The 2065-nt window shown below is 45.0% G+C and overlaps 1 protein-coding gene across 1 annotated transcript; it reads right to left on the bottom strand.

The window, feature by feature from the left end:
- Positions 1 to 205: 205 nt before the first annotated feature.
- LOC108678374 lies at positions 206 to 1816 on the bottom strand (the record flags this gene model as incomplete). The annotated part of the gene is given in 1 exon segment (XM_018166778.1): positions 206 to 1816. A coding segment is annotated over 1 exon segment (1611 nt), but the record flags the coding sequence as incomplete, so codon positions are not given.
- Positions 1817 to 2065: the final 249 nt, after the last annotated feature.

Below are 2065 nucleotides of genomic sequence, written 5' to 3'. Positions count from 1 at the left end.
GCGTCCTTCTGGATCGGTCCGGCGTCCTCCGGAATTGGTCCGGCGTCCTCCGGAATTGGTCCGGCGTCCTCCGAAATTGGTCCGGCGTCCTCCGGAGTTGGTCCGGCGTCCTTCCGAATTGATCCGGCGTCCTTCGGAGTGAGCCCGGCATTCTCCGGAATCGATCTGGTGTCCTTCGCAATCGTTCCGGGGTTCTTCGGAATCGGTCTGGTGTTCTTCGTAACGGTGATCTATGACGTTCTGATTGAGAAAAGTATCTATCGGGAGATCTAGTGTTCCCTCTCGAAGGTACCCAAGGTGGGGACATGTGACCATGTATGCCGTGCTCATGGTGAATGGACGTATTTCTTGGGAACAATGGTGGTATCCCTGAATTTGGGAGAGAATGGACAGAGCTGAAACGATGTTCATTACCAGCCGCGAACGTTCGACTAAACAATCCATCTCTGCAGTCGGGCGGTCTAGTGCCAAGGTTCCTGGGATAAATCTTCGATTCGTGATATGGGGCTTCAGGGTTGTTAATTCTCCGGTCGTGAAGTCTCGAGTTTTCAGGAGAATTGCATTCTCGCTTGAGAATATGACTATCTGATGATCGATGACGAAACGGTGGAGACCTACGATTTCTGTCACTAGGAAAATGTCCTGATCTTCTTGGCGACCTACTGTGCAAACGCATTCGATTTTCAGAAGCGGGAGAATCAACTTCGGAGGAACGTTTACGTCTTTCAGGTAACCGTCGATTCCATGCATCACGAGGTTTTCGATCCATTCTCGTTGAAAGCCGGTTCTCGCCCTGGGAATTAGATCGAGATTTCGACCTTACGCGTTCACTTCGTAAAAGGTTCTTTCCATTCTCATTTTTGTCATCACTCAAATCATCAGTTGGCTCTTTCCTTCCAAGGACCATCTTGCCAGAAGCAATTGTGTCTGAAACTGTATCACGAGCTTTCTTATCAGGTTTATCCAAATTTTCTAACGTTTTTTCTTGTGAGGGAAGCTTTGCTTTGCTCCTCTCATCATTATTTTTATGGCCTCTCTCATCATGATTTTTATTTCTTCTCTCATCACGATTTTTTTGACCTCTCTCATAAGGTTTAGTGCGGCTTTTTTCGTCGGAATTTCCGTGTCGTCGTCCATCTTCAGACTTTGTGCAGCGCTTTACATCAGTTTTTTTACAAACTAGCTCTCCAGATTTTTTGTGGTCTACTTCGTCCAATTTTTTCATGCCCTTCTCAATAGGCTTTCGTCGGCCACCTTCCTCAGACTTTCTGTTGTCTACCCTGTCAAACTTTATTTGACGTTCCTTTTCAGTCTTTTCACTGCCTGTTTTTCGCCCTACTTCTTCATACTTTTTTCCATCTTCCTTGCTATGCCTATACATAGATTTGTGTGATTGATATTCACCATCTTGCTTGACATCCTTTTCAGCATTTCTATTTTTGGATTGACCCTCATTCTCTTTCAATTTATTTTCATCATTCCTCACTTCAAGAGACTCCTTTTCCACACCCTGATATTTTTGTGAGGATGTTTTATCAGAATCTGAGGGCTCAGCAACATTTTTCGTTGCCATGTTCTTCTTGTGCGAATCTTCCCCTGCAGTAACATGCTCATTAGAAGATTGCAACACTGGGTCACTTATAACGGAATTGCTAGTTTTTTCTCGGGGCACTCCAATTCCTACCAATTTTTCTTGCATCAGTTCAACAGGTGCAGGAGCTAAATCAGTAAACTGATCAGGTGACTTAGCTGAATCAATACATTCTACGGTAGCTAAGGTGTTGAACGTCGATCGTGACCGGGAGATGTTGAACATCTACCTCGAATAAAAGGTATTGAATGTCGATCTCGATTAGGTGTTGAACGTCGATCGCGACTGGGAGGCGTTGAACGTCGATCGCGACTGGGAGGCGTTGAACATCGACCTCGAATTAGAGGTATTGAATGTCGATCTCGACATGGAGGTGTTGAACATCTATCTTGCCAAGAGCTACGGCGACCACGAATTAAAGAATTTTCCTCGATGTTGGAATTGAAATAAGGATTTCGACGTTGATCATTAAGA

Source organism: Hyalella azteca, unplaced genomic scaffold (assembly GCF_000764305.2).
Source record: "Hyalella azteca isolate HAZT.00-mixed unplaced genomic scaffold, Hazt_2.0.2 contig14447, whole genome shotgun sequence".
Classification (NCBI taxonomy): domain Eukaryota; kingdom Metazoa; phylum Arthropoda; class Malacostraca; order Amphipoda; family Hyalellidae; genus Hyalella; species Hyalella azteca.
Note: the sequence above shows the minus strand (reverse complement) of the source record. Positions and strands in the feature narration are given on the sequence as shown.